General features: G+C 35.7%; 1 protein-coding gene across 1 annotated transcript; it reads left to right on the top strand.

Moving 5' to 3' along the window:
* The first annotated feature begins 531 nt into the window (after nt 1–531).
* Nucleotides 532–7,042, top strand: LOC130656910 (tubulin--tyrosine ligase-like protein 12). Its single transcript, XM_057459851.1, has 4 exons — nt 532–771; nt 3,659–4,395; nt 5,336–6,260; nt 6,470–7,042. The coding sequence occupies exons 1-4, from the start codon at nt 612–614 to the stop codon at nt 6,994–6,996; spliced, it is 2,349 nt and encodes a 782-aa protein (XP_057315834.1). The 5' UTR covers nt 532–611; the 3' UTR covers nt 6,997–7,042.
* Nucleotides 7,043–14,158: the final 7,116 nt, after the last annotated feature.

The raw sequence follows: 14,158 nt of genomic DNA on the forward strand, positions 1-14,158 counted from the left end.
GCAGAGAAACCCATCATTCTGGGACAATAATTCGTCAATATTTAATTCATAAAAGTTTGAAGAAAATGCTAATCACAGCCTGCCTGGCCAACCATTATATCAGCGTTCATAATCCGGTCACCACGACATAATCAGTGCGTGCAAAAAAAACATAATCGGGCCGCCATCAGTACACAATCCACTGGGGAAAAAGTTGTGTAAAGACCATTTCAACTGTGTCGTGGTGAGTAAAAGGTTGATGATAATCACAACATTTATATTTTGCTTCTCCCTACTTGATGCTCACATACCGTAATGATCCGAACAAGCGCCCTGGGCGTTTATTAAATTTTTGAATTTCTTGCATGGACGCTTAATCGAGGGGGCGCTTAAAAAATGCTGGGCGCTTATAAATTTTTCCTAATTTTGTACAAATTAAAGACAACGGTAATTTTTAATTTTGTTTTTTTTCCTGAAAAATAAAACTGAACAAAAAGATGTAACACAATAAACTTTAGTCTTTCTAGGGTTTCTCATAAGCACGTAGCGAGCCGAAAATACGTATAAGAAGCACTCCCGACCTTGTATGGTAACCAACTTTGTGCGGAAAAAAGGAAAACGTGCTTGCACATATGGCGGATTATGATGATTTTTTTGCATTGCATGAGCCACAGTTGAAGTCCATAAACTTTCCATTGGATTTAACTCCTAATCTCTATAACATTTTAAATGATGGATCTGGAAATTTGAAGCTACAAGATGTATTTACAATTAAAAAAATTAAGAATTCCAGTAAGTAGTCCATGAAATTTGTCTGGCTAGCGTGTATACTATCCATATTACATGATTATCTAAACAAACTGCTCTGGTGCTGATATGGCAACTCCACTTACTGCATAACTTTAGCTACGGTTTTAAGTATACACTTTCCGGTAAAACAACTTGGTAAAAATGGGGCAAATATACAAATTTCTGAAGTTCTGGGTCTATGGAAGCATTGTTAAATAAACACCAGCACGAAAGTTTTTGATCTTTTTACAACATATCTTTTTAGATTTAATTTTACTACCCACATGGGTAGTTTTAAAAGATTTTTTTTCCATTTAAAATCAATACATTTTTACGCTATTCCTTACAACAGCAAGGTATAATCTTAAAACTGGATGTAATTTTTTTATTTTTCTATTTAATCTTTAGACATTAAAGTTTAAGCAAAGTATTTTTTCCACCATGACCCAAACTGTTCTAGAGGTTTTGTCAAAAAATATATATAATAGATGTGATGCACGTGTTAGAAAATATTTGGATTAATAGATATAGGTGCAGATTAATTAGATGCAGTACAGTCTCAGAAGGCCACCGTTGAAAATATGTTTGGTTAGCGTCATTTCTAATTACAACAGTGAGTAGGTCGGTGGGTCGGATAAGAATTTTTGTAGAAAAATAACAAAAATACTATATTTCACAGGCATATTTTGTTATTCATTGATTGTTATTGTTGTTATTGTCATTCATTGTTATTCATTTGAGGCGCCGTAGATTAGTGGTTATAGCTCTCGTACTCTGTGCGGGAGACCGGGGTTCGATTCCTCTTGACGGCGATTCAACTTGGGCGAGTGAATGTTACCATAGCCCCGGGTTAACCCAAGCCATGTGGGGGAAATTGGGAAGATGGCACACTGTGTGGGCCGTTGGATGTTGCCGGGAGTTGTCTAGTAGAGCGCGGGCTCTAATTGGGTCTGCGTCGCTCAAAATGAGCATTAAATACTCTAGGACTCTCCATCTACGCCATGGCCCCTCCTGGAAATAATAGACAGGGTATATCCCTCGATATTTGTGAGGCTAGCCATGTAAAATATGCACATCTATCTATCTATCTATTCATTTTAAATGTATGCTAGCTGTATTTTTAGCCTTCGTTTCAAGTTCCATTTTTGTCAATCAATGTCGTTCCCATGGTTTTTGCTTGTATTGCCGTATAAATGCGAAGTAGGAAAATATAGCACTGAGTACAGGCCTAGTGATATAAGGCGAGTGATCACACACCCATGCCTACCTCAACCTAGGTGAGTGATGAACCGTGCACCTTCCGAAATCAGATGCGCCATGGCAAATTTTATACAAACATCCATTCACGCAACAAGACTTTCTTGCGTAGACTTTAACGAAAGTATTTCCATTACTTTGTACACCACACAAAGCTTAACCTATTTTAAGGGGTGGAGGACGTTTACAGAGGAAGCTCCATGAGCAGTGAACCTCAAACACTGCGCCACTATCTATGATTAATAGCATTAGTAATAGCAACCCGATTTTCGTAAGTTGTTATTAATGCCATTAATTCGTTAGTGTAATAGCATTAATTCGTTAGTGTAATAGCAACCCAATTTTCGTTAGTTGTTATTAATGCCATTAAACTTAGTTTGTATCTGCTTGTGGTTAAAAAATTAAATTTAGGCGTAAAAATTAAACAGGCGTATAAAAAAGGGAAATTATGGAAGTTCTTGTGATGAAGAAATAAAAAATGTATATATGTTTATAAAATTAGGCCAACCAAGAAAGTTGTTTATCTGTTTTGTGAAAGTGATTTAAAACTTTATTTATCATCCGCAGACTAATAACTGCATAATAATATATTTATATTTTAAATTGATAAGACCACAAGTTGGACAAAAAAGTCAAAACACACGCTTTTTAAAAAAGGATACTTTATAATACGAAAATACTTCTGGGAACAATTCAGACGACGATGCATATTTAGCGTTACTTGATTAGGTGTAACTTGTTTTTTGTAACAAGAAATCTGTTCTAAAAAATGTTTGAAGCATTGTGGTAAAACATTTGTTTTCTTTAAATTTAAGCCTATAACCGAGGTTGCTTCTTCCGTATCAGTACTTTGCTTTCCACATGTATTTTTAAAAATGGTAGATTTTTGTAGCGATTTATCACAAGGATGCATATTTATTATTCAGAGCATCTAGAAGAACGACAATATAATAATACAAAAAAAAAAAAAAAAAATAGTCACAGATATTTTATTTTAAATAATTTATGGTTACTTTGCTATGCTAAAAATGGGAAATGGTGATAGCTGTTTTTGTTATAAGGTTTAAAATCAGGCATCTAAGAAAATTAATGTGCGTGATAATGATCCTGCACCTCGATGAATATAGGTATGCACACCACGCGCCAGGTGAAAAACTCATGACCAGGTCTGGAGTAGCTTCTTGGACCCTTTTCCACATTGTTTTCACCAGCCCAGACAATTGGTTTGATATTGCACATCACTAGAAGGTACTGTGTCTTCTTTTATCAGAATTTGATTCATGTGCAGTACTCACATGTTCATATATCACAAATAATATTCAGGAGCTTGGATGTCTTTACACATTTAAGGCATGCAGAAGTATCAGATACTCTACACATGTTCGTGCACGTAAGAAACCTACTAGATACCAAGGTTTTGAATTTTTGAAGCCCTGTGTGTGATTCAAAACGTGGCTATTGGGACCTGGAATTTATACTAAAGCTTTTTCATAAGTAGTTACCAACAAAATTAGAATTCAAAGACTTTCTCGAATTTTAACAGTCATTAATGCTAGTATAATGGGTTTTAGTGTTTCACTTAGTACTTTGAATATTCAATATCACCATTACAGTACATGATATCTTTTTCTAGGGCCGATGCTTTTTTCAAAGGAAAACCTGAAGAAAAACAACAGTTTTTACTTAGTGGAACATGTTTGGACTACTGATCTGCAAAAAAATGTTTTGCAAGAACTACACAAAAAACGAGAACTTGCAGACAGATTAGCCAGTATCTTTAACATTCCTCCAAAAATTGAAACTAGCACGTTTAGCAAGAATGTCAGTCAAGTAGAGCAACTTGCAACAGCTTGCCAGTGCTCTAAGAAGGAGGCTGAACTTGTGTTAAACAACAATAACATGGACATGATAACTGCTTCCATGATACTACTTGATGAAGAATTGAAAGAGAAGGTGACCATCAAAGAGAACAGACAACCACCCAACGATGAAAAATGTTCATTTGAAGAATTCAAGGCAGCACTTCAGGCTACAGAAAATCTGCCAGAAAATGTCAATGAATCTTATTTGTCCAAAATGTATGATAATTTTTTAAAGCATGGAGAAGGGTGTGGCACTACTCCCTTTTACAATTGGTCAGATGATGGTGACATCATTACAGTATACGTGACCATTCCTGCTACTGCAAAAAAACGTGCCATCAAGAGTACTCTCACAACCAAACACTGGACTCTCGTAGTGGAAAATAAACAACTAATTGATGGTGCGTTGTTTACAAGTGTCAAATCTGATGACTCATATTGGTCAATTGAGTCACCAGGTGTCTTGTGTATGACATTAGAGAAAGTGCTGACCAATGATGTTTGGCCGGTAAGTAACACCATGCTTGAAATTATGACTTTTTAATTTTATAAATTAACTACAATTCATCAAAATTAAGGCTTGATTCACAAATAAGCCCTGGATACGCAAGGGGTCTAAATAAGCTTGAGGAGAACAATCTTCGCCTATAAAAGGAGTTGAGTATTTAAATTCTATTTGTATATTACCAAATGTTTTCAAATTTCTTTAAAACAAAAAAAATAATCAGTATAAAGAGAGAGAAGTTGTTTATGGTAATTTCATTAACACATTAGGCCGTTAATCAAATGATAGTCAGCATGTCAGCATGTCGTCAGTAAGATATTTGGGTCATAAGATAAATAAAATGAACAAACTCTTCTGGATGGCAACTTTGAACAGACCTGTAGCTAAAGGTTTAAACTGGAAAAAAGGAATTAATGTAACAATGTCATAAGCATAAAACAAGTTTTGGTAAAAGCAAAAAAAAATGTGCATGTCAAACCTTGGCTTAAACTGCATGATTTTTTAAAACAATAGTCGTCCCTAAACAATTTACTAATAGTAAATTGTTTAGGGATATTTGTTCAGATATTTGTCTTTTCATACTAAAAGTATGAAAATGTATTTTGTGTATGTTAGGCCTGAATTTGGGTGTGGTGTGCTGTCAACAACACCTAATCATTTTTAATGTGTATTTGGACATGCGCACACTTCCTAACCTTTTGTGCTCATCCACCATCTGCTCACCAACAATAAGTCAAAAGATGTGACGTCATTTCAAACATTTTTGCCTCAAAACTGAATTTTATAAAAACTCGCAAATTTCAAAAAAAAAAAAAAAACTGAGACGTAAGAGAGGGTGGAGACGTGGCCTACATATAATGCTTTCGTTAGTTTTACTTAGTTCAATAAGCTTGTACTGTAGACCTTACATTTAACAGTTATTATTTTCAAAATTCTGTTTTAGGTGTTAATTCAAGGAGAAGAAAAGTTATCCTCTTCTGAAATTCTACTAACAACATGGGGAAAGCGTCAGTCTGAGAAGATTTATTTAGAAAGCATACTTGATGCTATGTGGGCGTTTAACCAAACCTACTCGGTTTCCTCTCCTGATGGGAAACGAAGGCTACCTGTTTGGTACGTAATGAATGAGCATGGATCAGCAGTAATTCACAACGACGATCCGCTATTTAAATGCTCTCCTTTCTTCCATGTGTCTCAAGGAAAGGCGTACAGTCTTTTATGGCCAATTAAAAACGTCACAAAGGGCGCTGTTTGCACTCGTAATTTTATTCCCCAAATTATGCCCAATGAAACTCTGGATGTGTGTAAAACTAGACTGAAAGCTTTTACTGGAAAGAAAATATACAAATACATCGAAGACGAAGAAGAGGAGGTGGATGAACTTTCTGATTACAACAAGGTAAAGACAATGTCAGTGAATGAACTCCATAATATTATGGTGACACAACAAAATACCGTGTATCTACCTTACTACGCTGAAGCCGTCACAAAGGAGATCATTTCGACTCTCCACCTGACAGTGTTGTCAGAGAAAAATAGTGATTTTGACGTGAAAATAATACCACTGCAAGACACGTCGATAAGAATTGATTCAGATGTTCTTCCTACTGAAGAAATGGTAGCCAACAAGGACTATCTACAAAATTACCTCAATTATCGAATTGGAAATTGTGATTGGTGTATAAAGAATTTTATTCTACCACGTGATTTAGTTGAGTTCAACAAGAAGTTCGAGCAATGTGATATACCTCAATATTGGATGATAAAGAGTGTTGACAAGAGATTGTTTGGTGTAAATGCAGCTGTATCTCATCAGTACTCCCGTATTGTTAGGTCGTGTGAACCAGGCTCCATCGCAGTTTCAAAATGTGAGTAATGTTAATGTTTGATTCGCTTATTTTTTTTTACCTAGTTTTCACTGCAAGTTTTTATTAGCCTGTTATTGCTAAAATTTTCCACAACGCCAGATATTTAAACATTTTCGCGAAAATTATCGCTATTAATGGCCATGGTAAACCAGGCTAGTTCATCGAAAACCCGATTGAATTGTTTGAATTTTTTTATAATTTTTTTTTAGTTTGTGTGGATCAACCTTCCTTCCGTAAACGCCGCTTCGCTCTTTCCTACACGGTTGTTTTATGTAAGTCATCTGCACACATATGGACGCAACCGTACGTCAGGCTGACAAAGGGTGAATACGAAGCCAATGAGTTTATCAACGAGTACGACATCTCCTCGACGGTAACGGAACGTGCAGAAAAACTGGTCGAAAGCCAGCAAGAAGACATGTTTAATGACTTTAAAGTGGCAATGAATAAGCTTTTGTTACCTGCAGATCCAGATAAAGGATGGGATGCCATTGAGACGGAAGTCTTGAAAAAGGTTGGGTTAATAAGTCAAAAATTGATGCGGGACATCTGTTGGGATGATGATAATCGAGGCACTTGTGTACTACTGAATATTGATGTTGTTTTTGACTCGGACTTTACTTCATTCATTGTTGATGTTAATGGGTTACCTCGCTTACCCAATTCGAACTGTTTGGATGATATTTTAAAACTAGGACTTGGCTTTGAATGCCAGAAGTTTGTCAGAATTTTGTAACAGACTTTGTTAAAGATATTTTTTTTATTAATCTTAAATTATTGGCTGCGATTGTCGACTTTCGTAGCTGAAATTAGAGTTTTAAATGCACTAAGACCCCTGTGCAGGACCCTGAAGAAGCTATCGTGGGTAAACTATTTCAAATAAATAAACTTAAATTTGTTCTTCTGAGCGTGTACAAAGGTCGGTTTCCACAAGGCATATAACTGGCGTTAATCACTATGAAAATATGGAAATTAGTGACAGTAAAAATTCAATTTAATCATTTTAACACAAAACAAGTATACACGTTTTTTATAAGAAACCAAGTAAGCGAACATGGGAAGTTGAAATTCCCTTTCTCGCCTCTTATCCATCATCTAAAATGATGTCTATTTTGTTGAAATGGTCAATATTTTCCTATTTTTTCTTTCGTTTTCCTATTTGTCTTGATATTCGTTCAATTTCTTGTCATGCTAGGTAATACCTGAATGCCATTCGAATACCATTGATGGGAAGCATGCATGAAAAAGATTTTTCGACTGAAAAATATTTCTTAATCCACTTCAAAACGAGTCAGTCCTTTAAAAAAAAAAATAAAGGATTCCAGTTTAAATTTTAACATATCTACGTTCTTATCTTCATTGTAAAGTAAACCCAGATTTTATATACTTTAGCTTACTTGAACAATTTGAATTAAATTTCATGCATATCTCTCTCAACTTTTTTTTTTCCCAACACTACTTGTAGGGCGGATGGTCTTTGTTAGTATTTTGAAAAGGCTAAATCTCTAAATCCAGGAACTTTTGGACCTTTGCACGGTTTTTCAGAAAGTAGAATGAATTTTCTACAAGATCAAGTTGTTTCGGAGCCACACCTATAGTGATAGTAATAACCCTTGTGCAAGATTTTTCATTACTTCAAGATCACAGGTGGGCAAGGATTCAGGAAATAGCGATGCGGGAAATACGCACGATGGGCAGTTCCCTGTGGAATTTTCTCCACAGACTAACGACTATTGTCGGATCTTTTCTTGACATAGTGTAGTGACAATGTGCATGTGTTGATTAATTATAAAATACTATTAAAAACAAAGTAAATAAAAAATTATATTGGTCAAACAAAATGATCTTGAAAACATAAAAAAAGGTAAAAAAGTTAATATTGTGAGTGTGACCACTCGTTCTTAAATTCCTTAAATAACCTTAGAAAAAGAAAATCTCCTTAAAAGTACATTATACTCAAATAAATTGAAATTCTCCTTAATTTCTCCTTTTTTCTTATTTTTCTATCTTTCAGGGCATAATTTTATGTATATTTGTATAATATGTATAATTTTCTTATCATAGATGCAAAATGTACAGGCTCGAGTTGCGTAAGATTTGGTTCGAAAAATAAGGATTAAAACTTGAACAACTAAAACAAAATACAAAATACAAGATTCATATGTATATAAAATATTAATAACTAATAAAATATTGTTACATCAAACCAAAAACAGAACTAAATATGGAATATAGTGAAATATAGGTAGAATGAAAATAACTATAGAGTGTAACAATAGACTGAGGGGACACTGTCAAATACATCATAAAAGTGAGATTTTTTGGAGCATTAAATTTCCTTGGCAACGGTGTTAGAAAGAAATAGGATCGATATAGGAATACCAGCCGGATGACCCGGCGTTGAAATTCAGGCTAAGCGCTTAAATGTAGGTGAATTGTGTTGCATACCCCGGGTACAGCTTTGTTACTGGTGTTGTGTTTCAAAACCAGTGTAAAGCTTTAAAGCCCATATCTGCCATTTAATGTTGAGCAGTTGAATTAGATTTCCACTGCGCAGTAGTCACATTTCTACTGCGTAGTAAAACTGTGACTACTGCACAGTAGACGAGTTATCACTGCACCGTAGTCAACGTTCTACTGCGCAGTAAAACTCTGTTTACTGCACAGTAGGCATCAAAGAACAATAGAATAGTTAGTCCATCGCGCAGTAGAAAATGTTCTACTACCTGGTAGTGGTATTTTTACTGCACAGTAGAAATATATCTACTGCGCAATAGAACATGTGGTTATTCGCAGTAGAATCGCGACAACTGCGCTGCAGACAAATTTCTTTTACGCGGTACACATATTTCTACTGCGAAGTAGTCAAAGTTCTACTGCGCATTAGCACATGTTCTACTGTGCATTAGAATTCGGTCCACTACGCAGTAGGACATTGACTACTGCACAGTAGAACTTTAACTATGTGCAAAATAATATGGGGTTTTAAATTATGCTTTTAGACAATCTTTTCGGTATTCCATAGTGGTTCACAAGATTTTTAAAACGCGAGTGTACATCGACAAGAATATTTGAAATCGAAAGTTTGGTATGTGCCTCTGTTTGTGATATATCATATTTTTTTGATTGCTCCTTCGTTACTTTTAGTTTGACTTTCGTTGTGTTCTTTCATTTCAGAAATAAATATTGTAAGAGAAATTTCCTGTTATCTTTATAATGGCTTGCCTTGTGACGATATCTTAAAATTGATTTTTTAAGGTTATATAAAGGAACTGAGCATGAGAACGCTAATTGGATTTCAAAACTTTCGATTTCAAATCTCTTTAATAATAGCCGTATTTTGTCCGTCTCTGCGCAGAAGCCCCGCTGAGTTAGAAAATCGTGCTACGGAAACACGAATATCAAATGCGATATATTTTTATCCACTTTGTTGCCAAGGGTAAATTTAAAGGACGGGCGAACCCGTGAATTTTTCTACGGGCTAACGACTAGTCTCTATTATAATAGCCGTCGTCTGTCTGTCTCTGCGCAGACCCGCGCTGAGTTAGAAAATGATGTTACCGAAACACGAATATCAAATGCGATATATTTTTATCCACTTTGTTGCGACGGACAAATATAAAGGACGGGCGAACCCGTGGATTTTTCCACGGGATAACGACTAGTCTCTATTATAAAAGCCGTCGTCTGTCTGTCTCTGCGCGGACCTTCCCCGCTGAGTTAAAAAATGATGTTACGGAAACACGAATATCAAATGCGATATATTTTTGTCCACTTTGTTGCGACGGGTAAATATAAAGGACGAGCAAACGCGACGGGCGACTCCGTGGATTTTTCCACGGGTTAACGACTAGTCTCTATAATAATAGCCGTCGTCTGTTTGTCTCTGCGCGGACCCCCCGCTGAGTTTGAAAATAATGTTACGGAAACACGAATATCAAATGCGATATATTTTTATCCACTTTGTTGCGACGGGTAAATATAAAGGACGGACGAACCCGTGGATTTTTCCACGGGCAACGACTAGTCTCTATTGTAATAGCCGTCGTCTGTCTGTCTCTGCGCGGACCCCCCCGCTGAGTTAGAAAATGATGTTACGGAAACACGAATATCAAATGCGATAAATTTTTATCCACTTTGTTGCGACGGACAAATATAAAGGAGGGGCGAACCTGTGGATTTTTCCACGGGCTAACGACTAGTCTCTATTATAATAGCCGTCGTCTGTCTGTCTCTGCGCGGACCCCCTGCTGAGTTAGAAAATGATGTTACGGAAACACGAATATCAAATGCGATATATTTTTGTCCACTTTGTTGCGACGGATAAATATAAAGGACGAGCAAACGCGACGGGCGACCCCGTGGATTTTTCCACGGATTAACCACTAGTCTCTTTAATAATAGCTGTCGACTGTCTGTCTGCGAGTAAAACGTCGTGTTGCGGAAACACGAAATGCGTTTTTAAAGGACGGGTGACCCCGCGGATTTTTCCAAGGGTAGCCGACTGGTATTCTTTTATTCTTTTTGATGTACACTTTAAACTTTAACACTTTAAAAATCTTGTCAACCATTATGGAATACCGGAAAATTTTCTAACTAGCATAACTCAAAACCCCATATTATACTGCGCAATAGTTAAAGTTCTACTGCGCAGTGGAGCGAATTCTACTGCGCAGTAAATCTGTGACTACTGCGCAGTAGAACTATGACTACTGCGCAGTAGAATCGTTTTTACTGCGCTGTAGTGATCTTTTTCTGCTAGTCGACAATAGTCGCAGACATGGGTCACCGTACATTTCGGATGCAATGCCTTTAAAAAATTAGGTTTCCTCAAACCTATTCCCAGATCTTTGTGTCTTTAATCGGCGCTGCGTCTATTGTCGCGTTGCGCTTATCGTCTCGCTTATTATCTTTTATTGTCTGTGCAAAAAAAGTCCTGGTTAAGCTTAACTTAACTTGAGCTAAAATAAGAACACAGGCTGCAAATGCGGCATTTTAGGTGCAATTACTTTTCAAAGCAACTTTCTTACAAACTTTCTCGGTATGCACGCAAGCAAGAAGCTAAAACAGTCACCAAACCATTTTAATTTGCAGTAGTTAGTTGTACACAACTCCATTTACAAAAAAAGGGCACAGTCTGTCGCTACCCTGCTTATATAAAACAGTGCCACAGCAATTTTATTTTGCCGAATAATGTTCCATGTGAGTTTCAAAATAAATTGTAACTTTAAAGTCATTAGTGACGTCATTGTTAAATTATATTTATTTTAAGTGTTGGCCTCGCTCAACTAGTCATCGATGTATTACTCACCATCCGCACTGTATCAAATTGTAATTTTATGATGGATGATTAAGTTCAAATTGTTTTTTCGACATAGTCTGCCTTGTTCTACAAATTGTCTGCTATTATGCCGAGATTTATGTCAGAAAGTAGCCCTGACAAAATCACGTGACTATCTTTTGCGTCAGTTGCCAACTTACAAAAGAATACGTGACTACAAAAAAAAAATATTGTGCAAGCTTCGTCTGAAACTATTTCTGACAGCACAATGTGTATGGCTAGTTACAAGTCTTTTTACACATTTTAAAGTACTGGTAGTGGCAATGAATTGGACGATATTAGAAATGTTTGTAAATTAGTGTTTTCTTTTAATTGTTATTTTCAACAGCTCTTAAAGTTTTCTTGTCCCCAGGGTTCTTACCTCTTTCAGATCGAGGCCTGTGACGTAGAAACTTGTTAATCGTCAAGTAAGCGCTTGCATCTTTGTTATTAGGCAACAAACCTTGAGAAGGAGGAGTTTATAAACAACTATTGTTAGAATGTCTACTTGTATTTCTGTGGTTAGAAAAACAAACAATACGCAATGAATAAATCCACAATAATACATAGTCTATAAAGCTAAGTTATGCATAGTTTTGCAGCATCCTCGTCCCCAGAGCTCTTTCAGAGAAACCTCGAGGTTTTTCTTAAAGAGCTCTGTGGACGAGAATGTTACCTAACCTGTCCTTAGAGGATATGAAGAGATCTTTTTTGTCTTTCTAGGTTATAAGGAAAGTGCTGTGACAAAATGTTTTTTTTGATGAATAATTGGTAAAACAAATAAATAAATAAATTTCTATTGAATTAATCAACACAGACAAGGTTAATATGATGCGAAAGGTCCGTCAAAACGGCGACATCACTTAACCCAACAAACTAAAACTGACCCTGACACTGACGTGGAAGAGTATTTGCATCTAAACCATTGTGAGGTCTTAAACATAGACCGCAAATTAATGACACATCAGATCGAAATTTCTACGAAACTGTCTCTTTGTTCATTCTGCATTGGATAAGTTGTATGACCACGGCTAATAATATTGGTAACTTTCAAAAACCACAGAGAGCAGAATAGCTGTGAAAAGGATAATTTACCAATTCTTATGATCGCTTACAGCATCAATGATTTATTCGATGACGCCACGTATCCATGAGCCAGATAACATAAAATGTCTAAACAATTATTCAAACGTATTTTTGGAACAACATTAAGACCATCCAAAAGTAAATAGGATTCTGCAGATCCTTGATTTGCTGATAATTTACGTCTCCTCAGGACCCTCTATCTCTTTCTGACAATCTAGATTGTCAGAAAGAGAAAAAGAGCCCTGGGAACAAGGCTGTTTACAACCCTACTAAACGATTTTAGATTTGTTGTATGACTTTCGTATGACCACAGGTTGGTTCTAATGTTGTTCTTAAAATATGTTTGAATGATTGTTTAGACATAATTGATACATCTTTGAAGGTGTGGCAAAGGTGCGGATACAGTAAAAAGTCTGTGAAGCAACCTCATTCTCAACGTCTCTTGTCATCTTTTTGGTAAAAAAAAAGAAACAACAGGCACTGGGAAAGAGGTTGTTGGAGAAGTTAATTTTATTTTTGTGCATAAAATGTGTCAACGCTGTTTGCATGCTAACTTGATATTGTTTACTTAACTCATGTGTCACTTGAACTCATCAAACAGTTGTAATTGTTCATCACCATAGTCACTGTACATTGAGATGATGTCAGACTTATTTATAGAAACATGAGTATTTCGATGAGTAATGGGTTTAAAGCTCATAAATCGATTTCAAGGATTAATATATCACAATTATTCTCCATTCTCGTTCCTAAAACCTTTAACGCAAACCTCTAAATTTATATTTTAACGTGTAACAACCTTCTTTCCAATCTTTTTAAAATTTTTGTTTTTGTTTGTTACCTTGCACTGTTCCCGTTTTGACATTTGTTAAAGAAAAAATTCAATCTATGTAACTCCGGGGTTCAATTTTAACCTCGTTACCAGGTCCTCTCCACATTGATTAGTACTATCTTGTATACCTCACAGGTAGTTTTAGTATATAGCTATCTGAAACGTCTAACTACAGTTGCCCATAACTTGATAAGCAATGTATCACAAAAGGATTTTGTTAGTTACGAATAATTTTGCCTGTAGATAATTCACAGATATAAAATGAAATAGAAGCAATCTATTTAGTAGACCTGATTAAAAAAGAATTACAACTCATTCCCAATGCATTGAATAGAATGTTTGAAGACTTGAGATTAGATTTACAACCTAGTTACCACGGTCTTTTAATAAAAATAATTGGCCAGAGAGGAAGTCAACATTTAATCTCCTCATAGATATAATCTACAATCTTGTTAATATGCCAACATATCTCATTTACTTCGTTGCGTAGGTGTTTTTTACTAATATGGTGTTCTTGCTATGATAACATTTCATTGTAGTGATAACGGATACAACATGTAGTTCAGCTGTATATTCTTTTCTATCTTCCTTTGAAAATCTCGTAATATGCCACTATGAGTCATTTTATGATAACCCGTCCCTTGTAATTAGTTGAAACCG

The sequence above is a fragment of the Hydractinia symbiolongicarpus genome, chromosome 9, assembly GCF_029227915.1.
Source record: "Hydractinia symbiolongicarpus strain clone_291-10 chromosome 9, HSymV2.1, whole genome shotgun sequence".
NCBI lineage: Eukaryota > Metazoa > Cnidaria > Hydrozoa > Anthoathecata > Hydractiniidae > Hydractinia > Hydractinia symbiolongicarpus.